The 25853-nt window shown below is 38.2% G+C and overlaps 1 protein-coding gene across 4 annotated transcripts in view; it reads left to right on the top strand.

The window, feature by feature from the left end:
* Positions 1-25853, top strand: part of agbl4 (AGBL carboxypeptidase 4) — a 461529-nt gene that overhangs the window by 299310 nt on the left and 136366 nt on the right. For all 4 annotated transcript variants that reach the window (XM_028027774.1, XM_028027772.1, XM_028027773.1 and 1 more), the window contains one exon: positions 19296-19512. In XM_028027774.1, the coding sequence (XP_027883575.1) occupies positions 19296-19512 (217 nt within the window). The remainder of the gene's footprint in view (positions 1-19295; positions 19513-25853) is intronic.

A 25853-nucleotide genomic window follows, 5' to 3' on the forward strand; every position in this document is an offset into this window, starting at 1 on the left:
CAGATATCCTACTTGTGTAATGATGTGGTCATTTTGCTGTGGTGTCCTTGAGTAAGAATAACTCTCCACCAGCCTAATATATGCTCTTCTGCTGGTATTTTCCACTAGTGAGATGTTCTTGTACTTAGGGGCATCCTTAATCTTCATTTGTGACTCATAAGGATGTTGCCTTATTAGATCCATTTACCTTCTCTTTGACCCATGCTAGATATAAGAAAGAGCAGAAGTTATAGACTGTCACAGTATCATCATTTTGTTTCTGCATATTGAAAGGGACAACGCCTTTATTCCCATGTTGCTTTGCAAAGCCTAAAATGAATACTGAGAGCTGTTTTTGCATAAGAAAAACAGACAGAGGATGGATCGTCATGATACATGCAGGAAAATGTGTGTGAGCGTGTGTTGTGAGGGGTTAAATGAAAGTCAGTGTGCACACATGGGACATCACAAGCAGACAATGAAAAATGAGAGTGGAGAAGCTGTACAGCTTATTTCCCTATGGGAACAGCTACAAGCAGCCGTACGTACCTTTGGTGATAATCGCTTTGTGTATGTGTGTGAGTGCATGTTGTTTTGTTTTTTTTTTCTTTTTTTTTGAATTTTCTGTGTGTAAGTGGCTGAGCAAATTGAAAACGGCAATACATGACAAACTCAGGCAGTACCTGGGTGTGTGTGTGTGTGTGGATATCACATTAACCCTTTTCATTTCTCAGAGACTGCCATTTGATTAAAGCAGGAATCGATTTCTTGGGAATGTCATCCTCATAAGGTATCAATTCGTCATCAGGCCTGCAATAGCTTCTGTGTGACGAATGTTGTGTTTAAACATCAGTTAGCTTCAGATACACCTATTTATTGCTGATTTCTTAGCTTATTTTACAGCAGCGCATTTGAAAGAAGTTTTGCTCTTTGCAGAAGATTAAGCGATTTACAGTTGCTAGAAGTAATCAGCTATAACTCATATTTGTCTTGTTTAAAGGAACAGCAACTGATGTCGGTTCTTAACATCATCCTACGGAAATTGCTTAAGCCAACTAACAGCATTAATTGTCTTACCCAAAACATGAACTTATAGGATGGACTTGATAATGTTCCTTTCTATGAATCTGTTGGGGTTGACCCAAATGAACTGATCAGACTGCATCTCCCAGCATTCAGTGTGCTGGAGATATCACTGGAGTTTTGAAAATGAGAACTTGACAGGATAACTATTTTTCTTGCACTCCACAAATCTGGCCTTCATGAAGGAGTGGCATGAAAACCACTGTTGAAAGAAAGCCTTAGGAAGTCACGGGAAGACACAGCAACAATGTAGAAGAAGGTATTCCTTTCAGATGAGGTGAAATTAAATTTTTTGGTCTATGTGTAAAAGCCTTTGTACATCAAAAAACTAAGCATATTTTTCTAGGCATACCATACCCATAGTGAAATGGTGTAAGCAAGAACAGAGAAACAAGTCAGAGTGGATGGGATGATGTAACTGAATGCAGGACAATATTGGAAAAAAAAACAAAAAAACTATTAAAGTCTGCAATAGATGTATTTGAGACTGGGGTGGAGGTTCACCTTCCAAAAGTAAACATCTAAATATACAAGCAGAGCTGCAATTGAAAGGTTAGTCCAACTTCTAGCCTAAATAAAGTTTGGATTCTGTGGCAAATGCTTTAGATTCATATTCTTTAGACAGTCTTATCAAGCTCTGAATATTTTGAAAAGAGAAGTGGATAAAAACGTCAGTCTGTAGATGTGCAAGGTAGGTAGAGACAGGACATGATTCTGCAAGATATTCAGGGGGCTGAATATTTATGTTGGACTTTTGACTTTTCTATGCAACAAAACTTCTGAAACATTTCAAGACAATCTAAACTTCAGCCCTCTCTTGTTTTTCGTCAGTTCCCGTACAGACTCGTCACACTGTGTAATATGTTATGACCTTTGGATGTTTTTGAAAGAAAGCACAATATCATGTTTAAAAGTTGTTGTTTTCAAAGATGTTTGCTTCGTTGCCCTTGAGAGGAATTGAAAGCCAGGTGGTCAACATCTACTTTCTCCACATTTACTCTTTTTTTAAGGCTTTTGTTCCTTTACATGGGAGTACAGCGCACTGCACAGCTCTTTGTCTACACACCAGCTGTGTATTGAAAGGAGTGCATCAGCAACACAATGAAAGCAGTTGTAGATCTCTGTCGGTCACTATATCGCTACGTTTCCTTTTTTGTGCCTCTGTGTGCTCAGGAGCAATACAGAAATGTTTAAACCTTTCCATACAATAGTGTACAAATTTAAAAAGAGGTTTTGGCTGTACAGCTATAAATGTTTTGTGTTATACAAGCATAATAGATTGGTGGACAATTGAAAGACGTGGTAGCTCATAAATCAAGGACAAAGTAGAAACCTTAAGGTTCAGCTTGTGTTTTTAATTTTGTTAAGCACTTGGGTTCCATTGATTTTTTTCTTTTACCATAGCATTTATTTGAGCCAGTAGTTGTCATTTTCCCCCACCGGTAGGTGTAGCAGCTTAGATTTAAGATCCAATCTTTTATGCACTCAAGACGAGTTTATTTATAATGCACATGTCAGCAACAGATGAATGATGAAAACAAAACGACAAACAAGAAACATTACATTTCATCAAATGGCATCATCAGAATCATTGAAAATCATAATTAAATATTATAATGAAGACTAAAATAATACTGTTAAAGTTATTAAAAATCAAAGACAACTCCAAACAAATGTTTGTTTTTTTTTAACCTTTTTTCAATGGAACTCAGTGGTTCAGCAATTTTTACTGTTTTCTCATAGTTTATTCCAGATTGGAGGAGCATAAAACCTCGATGCTGTTTTTCCATATTTGTATTTTATTCTGAGAATGCAGATTAAACTTGAATTAAAAGAGCCGAGTGGTCTGGAAAGTTGAAAATGACAACAGCTTTTTAATGTGTTTTGCTGCTAAGCAATTTAGGGTTTTAGAAACTGGCAGAAGTATTTTAAAGTCTATTCTCTGAGCTACAACGAGTCAGAGACTGGGGGGTGATGTGTTCAACTTACTTAGTTTTAGTGATCATCCTCCAGTCATATCACAACTTTCCCTTTAAATATTTTTCTGTTGTAGTTTTGAAATCAGAAACCAAATTTGTCAGGTTCGTCCTTCTTTATCATTTCCCACTCTGAATAATGAGGTTGGTCTCTGTCACTAATCTGTCACAGTTACATTTTGCACCATGCACTTTTTTTTCTTCTTTTTTTTTAATAAATGATGTTGTACCCACTTGTAAGGGAATTGTTCTTTTTTTAATTACATTTTCAGTAACTGCTGCAGTAAATCAACACAATGACTTAATTAATACAATTTAGTTTTTAATTATCCTAATTACGCTTCCCTCACTTTATATAGCCACCATATTTAACCAGTCTCAGTTTATTAAGATTATCTCTTCAGACTTGCCTACCTGGTCGGCTCTTCAGATTTTAGAAAATAAGTTTAGATATAGCTGCTCACTGCGGGTCAGCAACCATGTTTTGATGTTCCGTTGAATTATTCAGGTCCATCCTATAAAGCACTGCAGATTGCTGTCTTGCAGTAAGTACATTTATATTATACTTAGTTATAAGCTGTCTCTGTTCTACTTGTGCTTGTTCAGTCTCTGAGGGAGATGTTTGGATAAACAGGGAAAATAAACTTTTTAACATTTCAGCTTTCTATTTTAGATTTTCTAAAAGGTTCATACCTTTGTACATGCTTTAATATAACAGTGGGCCTCTTCTTTTGAAGAGGCCCACAATTGCCAGGCAAGTTTCCTTTCTCATAGGAAACTTGCCTGGCAATTGTTTTCTAAATGGGCTGTACAGTGGTCCAGTATGTAGCACTGTTGCCTTGCAGCAAGAACGTCTAGAGCTAAAATTTTGGCCCAAGGTCTTTCTGCATATAGTTTGCATGTTCTCCTTGTGCCTGTGTGGGTTTTCTCCAGGTAGTCCAGCTTCTTCCCACTGTACAAAAACATGACTGTTAGGTTAATTGGTTCCTCTTAATTGTCCTTAGCTATGACAGTGTGCATGGCTGTTTGTCCAATGTGTCTTTGTGTTGCCCTGTGGTGGACTGGTGACCTATCTAGGATGAACCCTGCCTCCTGACTTTTTTAGATGGACTGTGACCCTGTATGGCCTGCATCTACTGTGTTTCACTGTTATAATCTTGTACGGTATATTATTATTGTTGTTTTTATATATTTGTAACACTTTATGATTTTTTGGGTGAACCTGTCTTGATGCTGCTGCTACACCTGAATTTCCCCAGCATGGAAAAACACAGGATGCTTTTATTCTGTTCTAGAGTTTAATATCCCGTCCCGTGTTTCTACAATGTGGAGCTCAGTATTATGTCTGCTCAGTATTTTTGAAATCACAGGCTTATTCCACAGTCCAACAGCAGCATCTAACTGTCTAGTTGGTCTGTTCTTATCTCATGTCAGTCCAAACAGCACACTCCTGACAAGTGGTATTTGACTCCGTCAGACTCTGACACACACAGAGAGAGGCAGACAGACAAACGGAGAGGATGTTGAAAGGGAGAAAGAGAGAGAGAGATTCTGAGAGACGAGTCATTCCAGAGCAGCAGGATGTGATTCACTGCCAATCTTTTCATCACATGTGGACCTCTTTTTGTCTGATAGAATAATCAGCGCACACTCGTCAGGAGAGGGAAAATTGCCATTCACGCTCAAAAACATGGCAAGGATAGTCAATTATCTGCAGGGTTTGTTTTTCTTTCTGTGCTATCCATTTGCATACCGTTCCTACGAGAAGGTTATTTTGATGTGCTCAGACGATTATTGTCAGTATGATATTATGCGAATGTGTCTTATTAGCCGGCAGGGCATTCAGACAGGGAAAAGGTCATAATGTTTCTTTGTTCCCATGGCTCTTTTTCCTCAATTAAGACTAATCACTGGAGTCTAGCATTGATCCAGCCTTTCAGCCTTTCTCATAGCTGGCTTCTGATGCTCTGTGTGTGCGTGGGCGTGGGTGTGTGTGTGTGTGTGGGTGAGACAGAGAGATCAAGTTCAACGCCATAGACAGAAACTGTGTAAATCCTGCTCATACATGGAAATGCGTGCGAATATAAACGCCACTCTCTGATCTCCAGCACATCGAATGATTTACCTCTCAGGTGTAATAGAGTAATTCCTGCCTCTTTTTTCTCAATTTTCCATCTCTCCTTTCTTGTCTTTTTCAATCTGCACTAAAATATTCTCCCCATTCAGCTCTGTGACAAGTCATCTGTTACTCAGAACAGTGAGAGAACAAGCCCATCAGTCGGACAGGCTTCTGTATTTGTGTATTTGGGAAGGTGTTTGTGCTGTTTATTTGTTTTATTTTGCTTTCTTTTTCGATTCAGGCTGGAAATCCAACTGCAGTAACGCCTTTGAAAGGTATTGAGTCGTAAGATAAAAGCAAATGTTCTGTTTCTCAAACACTAATGATGTGTAATGATAAACCTTGGACACAGATTAAAAACACATATTTACAATTGAATATTGTCATTGACATCCTACTGCTCCTCCATTGCATTGACTGGCTGCAATGAAGTAGTTCAGCATGCAATTAATTTAGAGAGAAACAGTGGTATTTTCTTAAATGCAGCAGAGCAGATCCTTTACTGCATGATTTATTTTAACTATTAATTAACGAAGACACAAATTACTTTTAAACTTGTATGTGAGTGTTTTAGGCTAATTTCCACTCACCTTTCACTTGAGATGAAAGGGTGTTTTAAGGTCTGATGCCACAAGATCTTGTATTATTAAAACTCCATGATATGTCTTGTAAAATGAAGTGTGTTCTGCAAAGAGCTTTTTACCCACTGCTAGAGTGATAATCTTGTAAACTAAATATAATATTTTGAGGTTATACTATCCCAAGTACTTAAAACATATTACCCCATTGAGTTGATGCTCTTTTTTGTTGATTAAGAGTCCATCAGTCTATTTAACAGTAAACATTTACAAAATCTGCTGTTTTAATATTTTTTAAATCATTTTGGGTATTAGGTAGAAAACAGAAAATGCATTTAATGCATTCATCAACAAATGATTTACTTTTTAATTTAAAAAGAACAGAACAGATAAACATCGAATTCAAAGTGAAAAGAAACAATAAGCACCATGGGCAGAGTCCCGGTTTCCTAAGGGTCAAACAAAATCTCTGATCCAGATGGCAGAGAAGTTCATTGACATCAGAGGACATCTACAGTTTATAAAAGCGATCGGATTTGGAGTGTATCACACAAGTCAAAGTCCAGAGGAATGTAATCCATTATTATTCTCTACCACCCAGAAAGGCCTTGCAAGAAATTCAGTTTAGCAAAACACTTTTTTCTTTCCACTATATATAAAAACACAAAATATTAATACATAAAACCCCTCCAATCTGGAAATGTAAAACAGTTTTACATTGTATAGAGAAAACTGCAACTTTGCAGCAAATTAAAGGTTTATTTCCAGTTATCACAAATACTTTATTGTAGTTGTTCCTGCCGTAGGTGTGGCATAAGCATTATGTAAATATTTTCTTGACAGTCTGAACTGCATTTCTTGTGCATTGAGTGAATCTTTGAATGTTCAAATGGCAAAAAAGAAAAAAACAGATTTTTCACCACAAGAGGGCAAGTACTTTTTCACTTCTCTGAATGTGCCAGTGCTAGATTGTCAGCATACTAAATTTAATATGTCTCTCTTTAAATTGTTCATGCTTTTTTGTCTTGTTTTATGCCGACTGGGACTTCAGCATAATCGAAAATAGTCATTTGTCCTTTGAGAAAACAGTTTCTCAACCTTGCAGCCAAGCCTTTTTTTTTTAAACTTTTTTTTACTTTCACGAACTGGTAGCACTTTGTTTTCAAATGAAACTGTAAAATAGGACTACTATATCTCAGTGTAGATTCATGCTTGTTTTATATATTTATATCTTTGACATTCAGCAGGCAGCTGTATGCTGTGGCGGGAATAATAGGCTGCCTTTTCGAGAACCATAAGCCTTTAAGGGTAGTAAAGCTCTGGCTGCTGCGGGCACAGGCTCTCTTCTGTAATAGCCTGTAATTCCTCCTGCCTATTATAATCACAAACACAGCCTGACAGCATCCACACACATCCAAGAATTTGTAAATGTACACTCTACTGCCTGACTTTCATTTTTTAGGATATTTTTAAATCCAGTTTGTTGTTCCATCGCCTCTGATGGAACATAAATGCAAAATAAATTTTACAATAGAAATCGCCTCTAATCTTTAGTGTAAAATTTTTTGTTGTAGAGACATGAAGTCATAGAAATGTTAGGTACTTTTTATTAGGATACTGAGAAGGCATTTACAGAGCTTTGTGAAAATATGCGGAACACACATGTTGTTACATGTGCAACATGCACACAACTTTATTGAGACTATTCATTTTTTAAGCCCCCATTTACTCTAAAATCCCAAACAATGTTTAGTTTATCATAAGTCATGTAGAGGACACAGCAATCATGTGGAACAAAGAGCCAAAACTTTAAGTGGCCATGTGTTAACTTTATAGGTTAACTCTATGGGCTCATAGGGGTGTTTGGTAAAAACCTAACAGCTCTAGGAACACATTGCCAACCCATGATAGTGGCAGCATTATGCAGTGGGCTTTTCTTTTTATAAGCTGGCAAAGGAACATTGGTCTGATGGTCAAAGGGATTGAGCTAAATGTTGGGGAATCATGGAGAAAGGACTTCAGACTGGGAAAGAGAAAAACTTCCCAGAAGCAAAGCAAATGTAAATACACATTCAGATTTATAGTGGAATATCATGTCAATTGCCTACAGACTATAGATCTAAACCCAGAAGATATGCTGTTATTGCAGCAAAAGAGGCATAATGCCACAACTTTCACATTTCATAAAGTATTGAACCTTTCTTTTCACCTTATATTATTACACTACTTTGTGTTGATCTATCCCTCAAAATATGTTGAATTTTGTGGTTGTGATGTAATGAGATTGTGGAACAAGAATTCTTTTGCAAGGTACTTTAATGGAGTTTAAACTGATTAACAAGAGAAAACAACTCCCATTGTACCTCATTCTCATGTCTTTCCTCCTTTTTAGATTGACTTATTGTTCAGTCTCTCCTGAGACTGAAGGACTTGAGGATAATTTAGGCAAAGGTCAAAACAGTTGAGCAGTTAGTGTACCATAGACCAGGTGTCTTTGTATTTGAAAATCAGGCTCTTAAGAGAGATGTGGCCCTGAACTCATCTTCTGTGCAGTCTGCACACATAAATTCTACTACCTTCAGACACAAGAAATGGTGTCTTTGGGCGGGGGATTGGATGGTACAGGTGCCAGACTTCTTTCCCACAGCCCCCGTGGCGGCCGGAGAAGTTAATTGGCAACATCTGGCTGTCTGAGAGGCCGAGTGCCCATCCGTGCTTCTCCTTTTCCCGCCCCGCCCTCCTCCGTTCCATCCGTCCTTCCCTCCAGTGGGTGCTGCTACCCTTGGCACTCATGTGGTGACACCGGTCTTGCTGCAAGCTGTGAACGTGAAGTGTGTGCATGTGTATCCGTGATATACTGGGGAGTATGGGAGCAGACAGAGCAACCAGGCCCCCAGCTGCTCCCTCTGAGCCAAGGGAAATGTGGGCAGACAGGCTGGCATCTTTGTGCAGGGCCCTCAGGGAGGATCAGAGGGAGAGGAGGACACAGGAGAAGGGAAGGAGGGGAATGGGACTGTGAATGAGTATTGTTTTACAGATCAGTGTCAGGCACACCATGCTGTTTTAATGCTGATCACGCTATGAAATTTGAAAGAGCTTTCAATTTGGCTTTTGAGTGAAATTATGTGTGAAGTGCTTTAATAGTAATCTCTAAAATTTAGAAAATGAGATATATTTTTTAAATAGAGATGTGTTAGTAGATTTTATTTTTTTCCCCTGATACCATTTCCATTTATTCAAGAGCAGGTGCTTGTTAATACGGATTCAGCTTGATAACATATAAGCTTAACTAATTGCAAGAAAATAGCACCGCACATATGTTATCTTATTTAACTCTACTCATCAATGTCCCTAGCGCTACAGTCCAGAAGAAAATAAATATTGCTACTTCGCATGATGATTTAAGCTAAAAAGTTAATGATGTACCAACATGTTAATGTGCTGTTTTCATGTGACTTGTTGATAACTTAAGCCAGTGGTTCCCAAAGATTTTCTTCTGGCCCCCCCCAGTGGTTCCCAAAGATTTTCTGGGCTCCCCTATGAATTACAATAACCCCTCTCCCCCCTCCCCCCCAAAATCAACTGGGCACACACATCGTTATATTTTGTTTTCAAACTCCACTGCAGTTTATTTCACACTTCCGGGTGCAACAAAACAAACTTCAAACCATCTTTAAAGTGAAACACTTTTGTTTGTAACTGGTTTTTTTTCCCATCCTGCTTCCCACACCCCCCCATGCAATGGCACTGCGCCCCCCACACATTGAGAACCACTGATTTAAGCTCTTGTGCGGTTCCAGTTGTTCCAGTTGTTTATGTATAGATAAATATGACAGAACATTATTTTCCTTCTTCATAAATTTACACTCAACACCTTTTAAATGTATTAAAATTCAAATTCAAAAATAATTTATCTGAAAGGGAAATTAAATGTTGTTGTAACTTATGTAAATTCATATCTAATTTGAAGTATTTTACATGAAATCAAGCAAATTTTGGATAACTCTGACCATCCTCTTCATGAGACTGTCTTGGAAAACATATTGTCTTCAGTCAGAGGCTTCTTCAAATTTGCTGTAATACCGACTGCTACAGGAGGTCTTTCCTGCCAACAGCCACACTATAACTCTTTGTCAAATTTCAATTAACATGAGTTACAAAAACATTTAATTTCGTTTTTGGGATCAATAAAGTATTTTTGAATTTGAAACATAAAGTCAGACACATTTCAACAAACATCAGGAGCTACATGTAAGCAGGGAGCTAGACACTAATTTTGAAATGCCCTGATCGGGACACAGCTCCAATATTTGGGATCATTTTGGAACACTCTCAGTTTAACATGAAGACTTTTTAAAGCCTGTTTACATTATATCATGTCAATATGTCTACAAGTAGACATATTTAAACTTTTATATTAAGTTGTCGGTTGTGTTTACTTGTGTTGACGAGGCTTACAATATCAGGTGAATTCAATCAAAGGCAGTGGCCCCAGTAATTTATTTGCTGATGTTACATGTTATGTTAGTTACTTTGTGGTTATTTTTCCCCAAGAGAGTTAGTCTGATCAGCAAGGTGGTCTAAAAGGTGACCTCATCGCTGTGTAGAATTTAATAACGGATTTCAGAGCGTTTCGTATGAGTTGCATTTCCTTTCACTGAGTAAATTCTCTAAACAGAATGATCTCATCTCTCCGTTGGCCTATTCTCCAAACACACACTACAGTAAGCGTCTGTGATGTTGCTTGATCTAAGATCAGCTGTCTGTGTAACAGGGTTGACTCATCGTGAGATCAGACGATGTTCTCATCTTGCATTTTTGAGTCATATACTGTATGCATCAATTACCTCAGTTGCTAAAACAAATCAAACTAAAAACAATGTCGCAAAAGTGAAAAAAGCCACAGTTGCCATATTTTTACACCCTCTGGATGGACTTAAAGAATCAGAAATGTAAAGATTATTAGTGGTCCACTTGGTCACTGATCCGTTGTGTACCACATGATTACTAACTAACTGTAAGTGTATTAATGTGTCAGTGCATACATCTTTTGTGTCTGTGCACTTATCTGTTATTATAACGACTTGCTCTGGCGCCGGTCTGTCTGTTCCATTCCACACTCTTGTCCACACACATGCTGTCGATAATGTAATGGGAGTATAATGTTGCACTTTGGGAAATGCTGCATCACACAATTATAGGTGGATGGTCTCATCTTTCTACTGGCTCAAACACGCTAACGCAGAGGGTCTACTGCCCGCTCATCTCCTCCCGGCGTACCCTTCCTCTCCCATGGGGGCTTAACGCTGAGATCATCGCATCGGTGTTATTTTGATGGTTTCTTGTATGTACTTTCTCCGTACCCCTCCTTTGTTCCAGACAAACCTGCACCTGCCAGGTTGCCCCATAGGGGAGCTTTGGTGCCAAAGTGGTGAGGGCACAATGATCATCTGCTCTCTACTAATTGCCCTGCTGCCCCACAGGACATGGGGGATTGGGCTCAGCGTGTTTCCTCTAGCTGAGACCCCCATTGGGAAGTGTTTGGGCTCTTGCTTTATCACAGGATGTTACCTTTAAGTACTTTCAAGTGTTTTCTATTGCATCCTCCTCTATTTTTCAGCATTTTACTATGTTGTGCACCTCTAAACATTGTGTTTTTTTTATAAAGTGATTTAGTTAAAGTAATATTTGCTTAATTATTCTGCCATATTTTAGGGTATAATGCTTTTTCTCTGAAGATTTTACTCTGCTTCAATCCCAAAGGTCACCTCTCACTTAATTGTGTGGCCCTCTACTGGTACATTCAGGCACTGCCACTCTTCTCACAGTCTAAATGACACGCAGCATTTAAAACAATTTATATTCATATTGAGATATGACTTTAAGAATATGCATGTATTCATGCATAAACAATAGCTTTGAAAACTTTTATTTGTGCATGGAAGCTACAATAGAGAGTTAGTGAAGAGATATTTCAGAAAAGCAAGTCAGATTTATTTATTCTCTGGATATTTTCCTCATTGTCACTATCTCTGAGAATACCAGCTAGAGCTGCAGCTGTAAATCCTCTTCCAATTTCCTCTCAGTGTGCCTCCTCGGAGGTGATAAAAGCATCCCATGTGAATGTTTGCATGCTGTACATCTCAGGAATTTCAATCAGATTCAGTGTGGAAGAGATTAGGAGTTTGAGTTAGAGGCTAGTGTTCCGTCATGTTTTAATGGGAGTCTGTATTCTTGTTCTTAGAAGTGAATGCAACATGAGATTATTTCATTTTTCATACACAGATCAGGCACAACATTATGACCAAGCATAGTGAATTAGACTTAAGATCTGTTTATTATAGTTATGACTTGGGTATTTAGGAACATTTTGGTCTGAGAGACAGATTTGAGAGTTGGGAGAAAAATATTAGCTCTTGTTTAGAGTTCCTTTGTTTTTTTTCCCCCATCCTTAAATGTTTTAGGTCAAACAACTTTTAAAATCAAACAAAGATGGTCTGCAATACAAATAAATCTTGTGATTTTATTTAAGGGGACAAATACCCTACCCTTGATAGTTATGTTTTTTAAATGATCTTTTTGTTCGAAAAAGGCAAATTGACATTGCAATCACATCTTGTGTAACATTCTCTGCTCTTTTTTTTAGTTTTGTTGTAATATTAACAAAAATAAAATAATGGGAAAAAAAACTTTACACATGAGCCAAAGCACTTACAGTAGAGGAAAATCGATCATGAAAATGAGAAATCTGAAATTGAAAGAAAAGGCACAAGCCTGGAGGAATCATATGTCTGCTTGAGTGGGAAATATGAATGTGATCCATTTGCTGCAGATTACATAGAATTTGTCTTTTTTGATTCTTAAAAAATTGATCATTTTTTCCCTTTTAAAGATTTCCAAGATAACTTGGAACCATTCTTCTATTTTGGAGGCATTGAGCTCAATCACCATCTCAAATTTATATCCTTTCTAGCTGCTAAGAGGGCAGTTTAACATCTCTTCTTTTTCCAACATTGTTACCTAATCCAATATAGTATACATGTAGAAAATGACATGTTATTTGAGTTTAAAATTCTTCATTTAACATATTATTAATACCAGCAACTTTTTAATTTGTAGAAAATATGATAGTGATTTGCTTCTGTCCTCAATAATAAATCTAAAGACATAAAATAATGAATCACATTTTAGGTTCAAATTCACGAACTATCCCAGTCCTGAGTACTGTGAAGCCTTGGGAATCAAGAAAACACTTAGATAGAACCTGTCTGACAATATGGCTTAGGCTGACAAAGTAAAAGAAAAAACAAAAAAAACCCCAAAACATCTACTTAAAGAAATTCAACAACAGTGGAGAAATTAATGCATTGGTATCTTTTAGACTGCAGTTGTAACGTTTTAGATTTTTGGACTCCAGTTAATTATAGTGAGGACATATTATTCACAACTGGTAGTCCACAGTCTACCGAAATCATCCAAGAGTCCACAAAAGATCACAGAACATTGGAAACATTGCAGACCTGATTTGCATCAGCTTAGATTGGAGTTTATGGCTGCCTGGGTGAAAAATTGCATTGATAGGAGCGTCTCGAAGCCCAAACTGCTGCTGACCAAAGAGAACAGAAAGGCCCATCTTTTTGTGTCCTGTTAAATCTGGCATAAAATAAGAATAACATAAACCCACCATTAAGAATACAATAGTCTTAAACAGGGTGGTTGTACCATTGTTGCCTTCTTTGCTGCTTCAGGATATAGATTAATTCTGCTTGCTACAAGGAAATCCAGAAAGAGTCTTACTTGGGTTATGTAGCAGGACAATGGTAAAAAGCACATCAGCAAGACCACATCGAAATGGCTAAAGGAAGACAAAAAGAAAGTTATGACGTGGACTACAGTTTGAGTTTTATCCTTTTTCTCCTTTTAAAGCCATTTTTCAAATACCAAGGCCCCATAAGAAGTAGTGCTGGTAACTTTTAGGCAATAGAAATAAATGAAAAATGCAGGGACGTCTTTGTGACGACAGAAAGACATGTATATATGGACAGGGAGAGAGAGAGAGAGAGATCTTTTTGGAGATTATTTGTAAATAACTACGTATATTTACCACACAAATACATTAATCCAAACAGATACTTACATAAAGTGATTATCTCTGTATTAAATATATAAACAGAAGAAACTTATAGCTTTATTGCTGCATTGTTTCTTGGTAGATGAGCCTCCAAAATTTCCACCCACTGGTCTCAGTGTTTTATGGAAATAACGTTGCACTTTATGTCACCTGCATAATATAAACTCAAGTGAAGCGCTGCAGGTATGATCTGATATTGACCGAGCTGATTCGGCTAACTCACCTTGAAATTCATTGAGGTCTAAAAGCTGCCAATCCTGTGACAGATCAGCTAATGAAATTCCCCAAGCAATACATGAATATCAGAGCTAACACTGAGGGTTGGAGATAACAGCTCTCCGCTGTGCCTCTAACAATAGGCAGCGGGTAAAACAGCCACCTGATAGAAGAACACCTTCTGGGTGTTTTGATGCTGAAATCAGGTGAGTGTCTTTTACGTGCACATGTTTCAGTCTCATCAGATGACTGTTTCTGATTTGAGGAAGCTGCTAGCGCTGTGGTGTGTCCACAGGTGGGCAAAATTCATCTCCCTTGTTACAGAGAAGTCCATAACTCACAAGTGTTATTGTTTACCTGTAAATCCGTATGGCTTCTTGCCAGAGGATTCAGCCACTGGCATTAATCCCTCGTGGCGTTATTTTTGTTTTGCGCTATCAGAGCTTAGTCTTATGCTCTTGTCATTGTGTTCACATGCTCAAACTGAAATGTTCCTCTAAGAAACCCCAAACTGAAAACCCCCAAAGAGACTCAAATTTTTGTGTAAAATTTGAGTCTCTGTATGACTGGATTAAATTGACTATATATTTACGTATATAAATTACATAAGTTCCTTCAGGTATTTCTTTTGAATTTGCACTATATTAATAAACTGATTTCATTTGACATGCCAGACACAAAGAAGAAAGAACAGGATGCATTTCAAAATGTTTGTAAATAAAATCTGAAACGTGTGGCATGCTCCTGGATTCTGCCCTCTGAGCCACTATTTGGAAAACTACCTTTTGCTACACTGATATGTATAAGGGTTTTGGAGCATGTACTCATCATGTTTGTGAATGAAACAAAAATGAACATTCTGATTTGAAGCCTTGCTATATTTTCTTAGTTGTATTTAAATGTTGTTAATTCTAACATGTATACATGTTTTGTTATAAATCATTTTGTTAGACATCTGATTGTATGTTTAGGTTAATTTTCCTGCTGGAAGGTGAATCGCTATCTGCTCTGTTTTCATGGCCTGTTTATATGGACAACCAGGTTTTCAGTTGTGTGAAATGCTTTTTATTTTAGGATGATAAATAGACTAGTGCTCTCTGAGATGATCAAAGCTTCGGATATTGTTTTGTGTTCTAACCCTGCTCTTAACTCCCTGACCTGTCTACTCTGTTATTTGGTCTTTGTGGTGGTCTTTGTTTACTAATGTTCACCAACAAATCTCTGATTTAGAAGTAGAAGTGTAAAGGAGGCATAATACAAATACAATTCACAATTTTTTATATTTCCAACTTTGAAAACTATATATTATTTCACGTTTCAATTATGTTCTGTGTTGATACATAAAATTCAAATGAAACACCTCTGAGTTAGGGGTTTGTGATGTTAGTGATAAAAAATGTTTAAGGCATGTGAATACTTTTGCAAGGTACTGTAAAGGGCACATTTATGAAGCCGCAGTCAAATAAATACATTGTACGGTCACATAAAATATACAGCGACTCAACCAAATTACAAAGCCAGCACAGGTTGCCTAGTAACTGTGTCTCTTGAAAGCTTTGTTGCAACTTGATTTGCATCCAAAAAAAGTGGTGGCTCCAGGAATATATATGCATGCCAATATGCCTCCACACACATGCACAGAAACACACATGTCCTCTCTTACATATGTGAATATGAACTCCTGCGGTGATTCAGAAGCAGTTTTCTGCTTGACTTAGTATGCAAGCAAAGGCACGATGCTGTGCTTTAAAAACAAAGCGCCTATCTAACATCTGGTATCATTTTTGAATGCTGGGAAATAATGCCTCTTCAATTATTGTTGGGGTAATACAGACAGGGTGAAGAAACCTGTCATCCAGTGCAAAATGTTTGCCAAACGGACTTAGTATTTGTCTGAAATGAGTTGGTGCGACTGTGTGGAGCTTGACAGTTATATGGCCACACTGGGAGACATTTAACCTTCCTAACAGTTGACGGGATGACAGGCCTAAAGTGACAACAGCGATACAGGAAAATAAAGGGGTCTGTGAATGTGTATGTGTGTGTGTATTGTTTTAAGGCGCTGTGAGTTTTGTCCTGCAACTTTCTTCCTCTGTCAGTGAGTGAGCTCCAATCAGCCGTGTTTGGCGTGTCCTTTAAGCTTGACTGATTTGAAAATATAGACAAAAGTGTCGCCTGTATAAAAGCTATCAATTTAGAGCCTTCATCTTAGCGCCATAAGAATCAGAGCAGGAGTTTGTAGTAGCAAATATTTCTGAAGTAGAAAAGCCATGGCACACAAGCTGACACGTCACTTGTGTGCCATGGCTGCTAGCTCTCGGCGATACAATCCCTTTGTATTGTCCTCTTGTCTCTTTATCTTTGACTTTGTCTTCTTACTTGTCCCGTTCTCTATTTGTCTTCCACTTTCTGCATTTGCCTAGTGTTTGCCTCTGCATTTTCTTCTGTTCCTCATCTCTCTTTAGTCTGCATGGCTGTGAGGAGATGCTCTGGAGGTTAACATGTCCCACAGCTCACTGCGAAAGGAATGACCTTGATGTAGCTCACATATGGTTTGAGTTTGTGCTGTTGTTTCTCTGTGCGCCTCAGTGTTTGTTTGTTTCTGTAATCACTGAATTGTAAAACGGGGTGTGCAAGAAAGTGTTATCATACTAGTGGAGGTTCTCATGCACCCCCCCCCCCCCTCCCCACCCCCTCCATCTCACGCAATGATAATTCTGTTTGGCAACGACACCTCTGTGCCGAGTCAAGAGATGGGCAGAGGAAGAGGCACAGGGAGGTACCATTTAGATAAAACAAATTGGCAGCTTCAGAGCAGGAGCGCTGACTGCTCAGATAACAACCAGAGAGAGAGACTGTGAGCACCGATGTGCATATGCTGTAGCTTTCTTTTCCTCCATGAATCTGTGGTGTCTAAATGATGCAAAGCCCCCTTCTTCAGCCAGCTTCTTCCTTCCATCCTTTTTTTTCCCATAGTAAGAGTCACAGAGCTATTTTCTCTGGCCTATAACTATAATGCTGTGATGGGACAAGCAGCTTTAATTAAAATCAATAGCCAGGACTGTTCTAGTCTCTGGCAAGGTCACACATCTCCCAGCAGGGAGAAGGAGAAACAGGGAGTAGTGGGATTGCATGGATGGACGCAGGCAAACAGGGAAATATGTAAAAAGGTGAGGTGTCATCATATTTTAATTAACCCACACCTCGGAGGGCTCGTACGACAAAAAAGCACCAGTGTGCTTTTCGAGCCGAGGGTTGAAGCTCATTGGTGTCACATGTACATTTAGTTTGTCCTTCCAAGTTCACTTGAAACTAAAGTGGTCGTGGAGTTTTAGAGGGAGAAAAGAAGAATTGAATTCATTGTTGTTGCAGTATTTATATTTTCCTTTTAGCTTCTGTTCATTTCTTTTTGCCCAGCTTTGCAGGCTGTTGGATAACCCTGGTATGCAGGCTGTTGTTGGCAGCCGGGGTGTGGTATAGCTAGCCACTAGCTGCATTAGTATTCTGCTGAGATAGCTACATGCAGAGACGTTTTCTTTTCTCTACTTCTGAAGGAATAATCAGCCCTGGCGTTTGCTCCTTTTTCTCTGTAAAAAAGCTGAGTGGTTTAGCTTTTTTGATTCACTAGGTACCTACGGAGATATTTTTTCAAGTTTTTGACAATGTTTGTGTGTTCACTACAGATGTCTGTTCTAGATCTATGTAAAACGTGATCCATTAAGATGTCTGTTTGGTGCACAGAGACGCCTGGCTCTCCTGCTTGCTTCTTGCCTTTGTGGGTGAATCATGTAAAGAAGTAGACTCTATCTGAGCTGGAAAAGAGCGGTCCATCCTGTTTGGTTATCAAGTCTTGTTTCTATCTTGGTCCTGATAACATCATATCTGATCTGTTGCCAGAGTCGCCACAGAAGCGGCCACACTGCTAGCCACCATCCGTTCCCGTATATCTATGTATCAGTTCCAGATCTGCCGTCACCCTGCTCTCTCATCTTTGCCTTATCTCCTTATTCCACCTTTCTCCCAGATCCCAATGTCCCAAACACACCAATCCATCATCATCTTCATCTGTTCACTGCTTTTACACTGCAAATTTTAAGATATCAGTTTTTGTGCTGTTGTTTCCTGAGCTTAGACTTGTACATTTGCAAGTCATTGCTTGTCAGGCCAAGACTAAAAAGTATGATTTCACAAAAGGGAACAAATACAGTTAATTGAACAAATACATGTTTTCTCTCTGTTTTATGAATCAACAATAAATGAAGAAAGAATTTGGACTAAAACCAGTGAAAGTAGATAAAAATAGATGATCTGTGAAGTTCAGTGGACTGAAGTACTTCTATCCTGGACACAACAATATTGACTGGAGGTCCAGGGCTTTTTTGATCCGGACACAACATAAAAATAGGGTTTCCTTAATGGAATGCATTAAAATTGCTATATCAGCTTGTTACATACACCAAATGCTTACAGATTTACTGACATGCTTACTGTGGAAATGTGAACGTCCACTCTTTGCTCTAAGGAAGTTTGGAAATACTTTTCTGCCTTTCTCTACTTGCATATCCAACTTCCTCATCACTACGGTGACAGGCAAAAAATATGGGTCTTAACATTACCCCTGTGGCCAGTGATTAAAAGAAATGCCAGTTCAATTAAAGTTATAATTTGTTTATTTTTTTCAAACTAGCTACATAGTACAAACAATTGTACTGTTGCTGTTATAAGCAAATATCTAACATGCAACATGGCCCCATTTTGTGTGAGATTATACTGCTGCAATAATAGATGAATTAATTTGAAATCTTTTTACACATCTTTCCCTGGGGTGTCAATAAATGTGTTTGTGTTTTCTTAATTATGTGTTTCAGTTAAATGTTCTCCTTTTTCCTCCTCATTCAATCTAATACCTGCTCTTATTCCTGGTTTTTACAAGTACTTTTTTAAATTCAGTATGATGAAAAAGTTTATTTTTTGTCAATCAATTCAAAAACTTTTTTTTATGTTCTGTTAGGCAGAATAATTAAAATTACAACAATTAAGGACTTGAAATATTCTTCTATGTGAAATATTTAAAGTTAGATATATTTCAAGACAAATATAGTTAATATTAATAATAAAAAAAATTAATACCATAAACTCAACATTCTTTAACCTCTTTACATTTGCTGTCAGCATAAATGGCCGCCATCATCGCCATGTTTTTATTGTTGCAGGCAGAGGCTTCCACCGAAAAACGTCTACTACTACCGTTGCCCTGACCACAGACGCAACTATGTTATGTCATTTGCCTTTTGCTTCGACCGAGAAGACGACGTCTACCAGTTTGCATACTGCTACCCCTACACCTACACCAGACTGCAGCATTACCTTGCCAGCTTGGAGCGCAGAAACCTCCCCTACCTGCAGAGGGAGCAGCTTGGACTCAGCGTGGTAAGTCCCAGAATGAAAAATGACACAAGCAGGTGGACAAATGAAAATGTGAGGTGGATGAAAATGTCTAGGTTTGAGACAGGAAGTTTAAATTATGACGTGGATTAGACACGGAGGAATTACGGGACATGGTGTGTGACTTTCTTTTCTCTTTTAGCTGTAAGGGACCCAGAGTGGGAACTTAGGTGTGCCTGCTGGTCATAACTTTGGCCTCATGTTATTATTAGTATTGTTACACTGGGAGACAGCGTGCTGAGACAAGCTACGTGTGTGTGTGCGTGTGTGGGGGTGTTCATGTGATCAGCGGAGCTCTCACCTCAGCAGTGGAAGCCAGTGTATCATACATGCAGCCTGCAGTCTTGTCTGCTCTTATCAAATAATTGTATGAGAAAAACTCATTAGAAATGCTTGAGAGATTATGACTTTTTCTTCTGTCCTCCAACATTTGTCAGGGAAAGCTTGCTTCAAGGGAGATACCATAAGAGTACAGGTACTTTTGCAAGAAGCACTTGACCATAAAATGCAGAAATTACTTTGAAATTTGAAACAGCTGATAGCACATTTTTAAAGGTGTAAAACCTTTATAAATTAAAGATGCAATGAGTAGTGCTAATAATGAAAGTATAAAATAGTTACAATTACTCATTTTCTTTACTCTTCTGTAGTAATTCAGCATTTAAATTTTGTATAGATTTTTTTAAAGTTTTCCTTCTGCTGGTAACCCCAGGTGCTGTAAGACATTTTGTTTCTCATTCAGAAATGACTGACGATGTTATCAGCTGAAGATGAACAGCATTTCCATCCACACACAGAAACAAGCCACAGCTAAATTTCTGATTATTTTATTGACATAGATACAGTACATATTGAAAAACATCAATACATTCAAATGTTCCAACTAAAAAACTTGTAATACAATAACTTGGAACTTCAGATGTTATGCAATAAACCAACAAAGCATGGGAAATGAAAGGAAAAAGAACTGTTTAAAAATACATAGACACTAAATAAAATAAGTGTTAAACCCTTTTTTTAGTAAATGAAAGTTTGACAAGTTTGGTTTGCATTTTAGTCCCCCTGAGTGTGAGAGAATAGAACTACTTTTCCCTGCAAAGTCTGTTTCTACCAGCATTTTATAGTTACAGACTAAAATAATTTTTCTCATTTTTCTCCATAGCTTAAAACATTTTTCAGTTACACTTGAGAAAGAGCCTTTGCCAACATCAATTGTCAAGTTTTGCCGCATATTTTCATTTGGATTCAGCTTTGTACTTAAACTGGGCTCTGACTGTATGCTTAGTGTCGTCCTGCTGAAAGGTGAACCTTTGATCAACCTCAAATCTTTTGCAGCCTCTAACAAGGTTTCTTCCAGGATTATCCAGATTCCCCTTCCTGCTAAAAAACATCTGCACAGAATGATGGGGAAATACTGCTCTGTTTACTTGTGGAAATTGTGTGTTTTGGTGATATGCAGCGTTAATATTTCATTTCAGTGTTTTGCTTCAGAGCCTTCAGAGGTTTAGTTTTGGTTGAATCTGACCAGAAACTTTCTTACACATTTTTGCCTTGCCTTCTCTAGCTTGACAGTACTTCTCATAGCTTTCCTCTTGCCAGTCTTCCATAGAGACCCTGTTTGTCTAGAGTATTACTAATGGCTGTGTGGTCAACAGAGCTCCCACCTGAGCTGTAGATCTCTGCAGCTCCTCTGGAGTTAGCATGGCTAAATACTTTCCTTGTCCAGCTTGTTGGTTTATTACAGACACGTGTTGTTTGTGTCATACTCTTTCTATTTTCTGTTGATGTGTTCTGATATGTGAAAGTTGATTTATTGTTTTATAACCTAACATCAATACACAGTTTAACTGACAGTAGCAAAGCTAGACTTTGGAAGAAAAGGCTGTAAATTTCACTTAGGCATAGAAATGACACAAATATTTATTGTATGTAAATAAAATCCCTTTTAGAATTAGACAATTAATGACACAGATAAAAGCCCTGAACTGAAAAGGCGTTTGTTTTTCCCTGATTTAATGTACATTTGTTCTGTTAATGTAAAGCATTATTGCCTTTAAGTAATACAAAGATGAATTACTTGTTTTGTTGTGGCAGTTGCAATGAATGGTGAGACATAAATCTGATAATGACTCTTCTGGATCGTGGCTACAACATGACAACTAACTATAATATTTCACTATGGTCTTTGACAAAACGAAGAGCAATTTGTGATTTTACTTTCACTGTTTTGCAGTGTTATGAATATAGTAAAAATCCCTGATGTTCAGTACGTTGTAAATAAAGTTGACCTATGCTATGATGGCTGAAAAAACAAAGGCTTCGTGCATCTCTCTGGTGCTGATAACAAATCTTCTTTTCTTCAATCTGTGCTACTGTTAATGCTGTTGGAACTAAGATATACAATTCAGGGTGTGCAGCACACTCTTTTCACTTTATTTTTAAGCTGCATCATTTCTCTTCGCAAGACAAAGGGGAACAGGGAGAGGACAGACTTGGTTGGTTTGGCTCAGAGTCAGTATTAGTATTCATAGTCATAGAGAGGTTTTATGACCGTATTTTTCTTTTTATGTTCTCTGGGCCTTGGTCGCAGACAGCTTAGCCCCACCCTCTCATATCTCTTTCCCTGACTGCTCTTTCTTTCTCTTTCTCTCTCTCGTTGTTGCCATTTCTTCCTTCTCCTGCGTATATACATATGCATCTCCACACACACGCGCACACACACAGGTCAGAAGGAAAGAGATGAGAATGGATAAAGGGAGCTTTTCGACTGCATCAAAGTTTAAAGACAGATTGCTGTAATTTCCGAGGCAGAGTCTTTGGCTACGACAGAACACGCCTGGGACACCAGAATAGCTTTAACCTTCTAATGGGTACAGTTATCTCATGAGGATGGAAATAAGATTTGGGGCCATTTGCACTGGCATGCCTCTGTTGTGCTGCCTAATTTGTTTCCTGTAATGTATTCCCACAAATAATAGACCAAGCAGTCTGCATGCTTAAGTTAAGATACTTTAAAATTTTGGTTTCTGAAATATTTATTCCGGTCTGCAATACTTAATAGTCACATCAAGAATAACCTGTTTAACTGAACACAAAGTAACTATGAATGAAGAGGAACAATAAAAAAACACATTCATAGCTTTAAGTTTGGATATACATACATACAAATAAATAAATCAATAAATATGGTTTTGTTTTTTACACATTTTTAATTGTCCTACTCAGTGACCCATTCTTTGACTCTGCTAGTTTAGTACCTGTATTGTTTTTTTAATTATTATTATTATTATTATTATTAAAGTTCAAATTTTGCCTTTGCTGTACAGTTTCTTATTTTTTGTTTTTAGATTTTTACCTGTGTGTGAGTCTGGATGCTTCTATTTTGCCTGTCACTCAGTAAGGGATATTTCTCTTTTAAATACATACATACATGCATATACAGACAGACAGATTTCTGCTTTCAGCACCAATTCAACATTTATCTCAGTTGTGTCACAATTCCACGTTGTACAGCTATAAATGATCCTCAGAATGAGCATGGAGGAAGGAATAAAGTGGTGACGCGTACGTTTAAAATCAGGGTGTGGACTGGTGATGGGTTAAAGTGACCAGTAGTAACAATAACAGGAAAAATTGGTGGTTGTGTTCTGAACGTGAAGCTACTGCAGAACATATTTTTATTTGCTGCATCACCTGCTGCGTCAGTATCTACGCCATCTTCCTATATAACTGTGGCTCTTGCGTTTACCACTTCACCCACTCGTGTGTCCTGTCTATAACATTATTACGGGTTCTGTAGTATTCTAAATTACTGAAGCAGTGACTCTTAGTCACTACGATGATCCTGGGATTCCCTTATGTGTGGCAACTTAGATATGTCCCTCTGTTCACCTCGCTTTGTATGTTCACCTACTTCTGTGTCAGTTTCATAAAAAAAGAGGATTGTGGTGAGATCAGGACTTTAAACATTAAAATTTAAAGTCCTGATCTTTAAACTTTAAACATTTAATGTGACATTAAATGTTTTAATGTCACATTAAATGTGAGTTTTAATTAAATGTTTATTAATTAATCAGAGGCTTTTTTTGGACAGTTTTTATATTTGCTTCATGTTTGTTTTGTTCCTTTGCTGCCTTTTTTAGGGAAGGAGAGGGATTCACCTACAAGAAACCAGCTCTGGTATCTGTAAATAACACTAGAGGGAAGCTCCCTACTATCCTGATCCTTTTTCTTTTTCCATTTTTCTGCTCACTGTTGATCATTTGAAATGTATTTTATTTCCTTCTTATCATGAAAAGTGAAATAGTGCTCCAGTCAATGAAACTGAGCTAGATTGAAATTATTATTTAATTGAATGATTACATTAAGATTTTCTTAGCATGAACAAAAAGTAGCCCCAATTAGTCTGAGTTCACATGATGCTTTTTTCTAAATCTAAACCCATAACATCGCCTCAGTCAGCTCTGCACTAAAAGTTTTACGTTTACTTTCTCAAGAATCTTTTTTTGCAGTATTTTATATCTTCATTTATATTCATTCAGAAGCTCGTCTTTAAAGGTTCACAAACTTTGATCTTCAGATTTTAAATTGAAAAGCTTTGGCTCTAGAGTAAGGAGCTTTGTCATCTGGGAGCTCTGAGTAGAGTTGCTGCTCTTCCCCACTGAAAGTGGTTGATTTAGGTGGTTCAGGCGATTAATCAAGATGGCTGTTGGCATGTCCTTTTGAAGTTTTTTCAGGATCAGATTGAGAACATGCTGTGTGGTCTATAGGATCCAACAGAATGAGCAGGGGAGTTTCTCTGGGGTGAGGAATGCTTGAGTTTCCCCCCTGGACCTCAGAGAAGTAAAAGATAGGTTGAGGTTTTTGGCATTATTCATTTAAGATCTTTTGTCAGGGTGGTATATTTATTCACGTATTTGTAATATGTGCCAACAGTTGTTTTTTTTTCTGGAATGTAAAAAGTGAATATTTGTTTCAAGCTTTGTTGCAGTTTCTAAGTGCACTCCAGTCCCAACACAGAGAACTTTAAAAGACATACTCTCACAGACACCCGGATACACATCACACACAAACACTAAAAGAAAAATACCAGAAAAATCCATCTTATTTCCCAATGGAGAAGATTTGATTCTTCCTGTGCTTTCTCTGCTGGATTCATGGACTTATGTCTGCTTGTCAGGTCCCCGTCTGTCTGAACATTTCCTTTTAGAAGACCATCCTGACAGTATCTGAGAAAACCGCTTTCTCTCTTCCCCCGAGGCATCCGTGTCCACAGAGGTTCAGAGAAAAAGACAACAGGCTTTCGACCTGCTACAATACTAACAAGGCTCTTTGAAATGACCCCTACTGTCTCTATCTTTCAAGCTATTTCCTCATTTCTTTATGCTCCTCAAGTTTCCCCTGGCCATCGAGAATTGAAAGCACCTTATTTGCCCAGCCTGCCTGTTGACAAAGCATTTTTCTTTCCCCCTCACCAGCAGCCAGATTCTGCCCTGGAGTTGCGGAGGCAGCAGTTTGAGGTTTTTCTTGTGCTGGCCCTGTGGGGAGGGAAGGGCTATGACACTATTAGTCACCTCTGACACAGCACAGCCTCTGCCTGTAAACCAGATGGAAAGAAAGTGTAAATGAGATAGCTGCCTCATGGTGGGAGAAAGAATGTGCCACCTATAAGCCTTCATGCCACTTGCTCACCACCAAGTGGGAATTTGGTTTGCAAAGTCACAAAAAGTAAAAGGTGTTGATCTGAACATCACAAAGCTGATGTGTAACATGCTCTCAGCTCTGTTGTTCTGGTGAAATCCCACAGATCAGGTCAAGATTGTGATTGATCACTTGTACTGTGCTAAAGAAAAGCAGCATTAACGGTTGACTGCAGTGATTTAACTTTGCTTACACTGTCGTGATTGAATGTGAGACTTAATCCCGTGTGACGTGAATGTTCATTTACCATGTCTGGGCTGTCTGCTCAGTAAGAAAGCGGTCTTCAGGAACCCTCTGTTTTTTTGGGGCTGTGTCTTGAACAACAGGAGAGGAGTAGAGTGGACGCTGCGCCTATATCTGCCTGCCTGCCTCTCTCTTTCCTTATCTCTGTGTTTGTACACTGTGTGCCAAGATCCAATCAATAGCCACTCCAGCCGTGGAGAGAGAAGAAGGTCAGCAGCCACACTGGAGGAGCCTGGGAAGGCAAACAGAAAACAACATGCTTCAATCTGGGCTCAGTGGACTGCCGTTGTGTTAACGGGAGACCTTTTCCACCTGGACTTTTCACAGTCAAATGTAGTAATGGCTTTTGCACGCGTCATGCGTTGTCATCGACTCTCAGACCA

Source organism: Xiphophorus couchianus, chromosome 9 (genome assembly GCF_001444195.1).
Source record: "Xiphophorus couchianus chromosome 9, X_couchianus-1.0, whole genome shotgun sequence".
Lineage (NCBI taxonomy): Eukaryota > Metazoa > Chordata > Actinopteri > Cyprinodontiformes > Poeciliidae > Xiphophorus > Xiphophorus couchianus.